At 36.6% G+C, this 1,276-nt stretch overlaps 1 protein-coding gene across 1 annotated transcript; it reads left to right on the top strand.

Annotated features, from left to right (window-relative positions):
- Positions 1–226: 226 nt before the first annotated feature.
- Positions 227–1,094, top strand: LOC107576631 (cadherin-like protein 26; the record flags this gene model as incomplete). The annotated part of the gene is made up of 4 exons (XM_016262776.1): positions 227–310; positions 468–614; positions 696–819; positions 916–1,094. Coding segments are annotated over exons 1-4 (534 nt in total), but the record flags the coding sequence as incomplete, so codon positions are not given.
- Positions 1,095–1,276: the final 182 nt, after the last annotated feature.

Raw genomic sequence — 1,276 nt, 5'->3', positions numbered from 1 at the left:
AGCCAATATGCTAGTAATATGCATGCTAGTTAATAGTAAGAATTGTTTTTTAAAATATAGTGTTACCATTACCTTATTATCCTCCAGAACACGATAGCTAAAAGGTAAGAATTTGAAATGAATGGAATATATTATTGAGTTTCTAATTGATAAATTGCAATGTTTTGTGTAATTTTCTCTTTTTCAGAGTGTCTGTATTCAGAGTGCAACCCCATCAAAACTAAACATGCGCAAAAAGCGAGCCTGGATTGTGGATTTCCTGACCATGGAAGAAGAGCACACTGGTCCTTTCCCATATAAACTGGGAGATGTAGGTTATACTGAAACCTTTCTATAGTAACTGGCCACTTTATAGCAGAATATCAACTGATTCAATTAAAAGCAATATACGTTTTTGTAAGAGCATAGAATTCTGAGTTTGTTCTCAACCAAATGAATCATTTAGAATCGTTTCCATCCTTTTTAAGTTAAATATTGAGAAGAAAGTTATAGAAGAGTACGCCATTCATGGACAGGGCATCGACAAAGACCCCAAAGGAATTCTCTCTGTGGACAGAAACGGCTCAGTTTACGCTCATAGAAAAGTTGACTATGAGGAGTACCAGAAACTGAGAGTAAGTCCTACAATAAGCAGTGACTAAGTTAAATAAGTATTTTTAATAGTTGATACTGACTGTTATTTTGTTGACTTGCAGATCTATCTTTCTAAAAAACGCACAGTAGTTGCTGTGGATATCGATATTCTGGATGTTAACGACCACGCTCCTGTTTTTAATCGGGATGTGTATGAAATCGCAGTAGATGAATCAACACAACAAGGTATGACTCAAATATACAAAACTGGTTTAAACCGGCTGGTTTCCAGGTGAAAGAGCAACATTTCACCTGATCCTCTTTGTATTGTTTTACCCAAAGGTAAGGTTCTGTTCACAATGCTGGCAACTGATGACGACCAGCCTGGCACAGCAAACGCTCAGTTCACGCTGAGAATCGTCTCCGTGTCTCCCTCTGCCTCCAGTGCTGACTTCTTCATTCAGCAAAGAAAAGGAGAGCAGACGGGAACCATATCTTTCAAGGGATCCCTTGATTATGAGGTAACACACACAGTTTTTCCATGCTGAGGTCCTTTGTTTGTATTACTTAACATTACAATTCCTGAACTTTTTCAACATGCATTAACATCCATCCATTGACAAATAAATAGTGTTATTAGTATTGTGACATTATTATTCATTAATTTAAAACACATAAATTAGAATACATCTTGTACGATGAG

The sequence above is a fragment of the Sinocyclocheilus grahami genome, unplaced genomic scaffold (assembly GCF_001515645.1).
Source record: "Sinocyclocheilus grahami isolate Dianchi unplaced genomic scaffold, SAMN03320097.WGS_v1.1 scaffold4067.1, whole genome shotgun sequence".
Taxonomy (NCBI): domain Eukaryota; kingdom Metazoa; phylum Chordata; class Actinopteri; order Cypriniformes; family Cyprinidae; genus Sinocyclocheilus; species Sinocyclocheilus grahami.
This window is presented reverse-complemented; position numbering and strand designations above follow the sequence as displayed.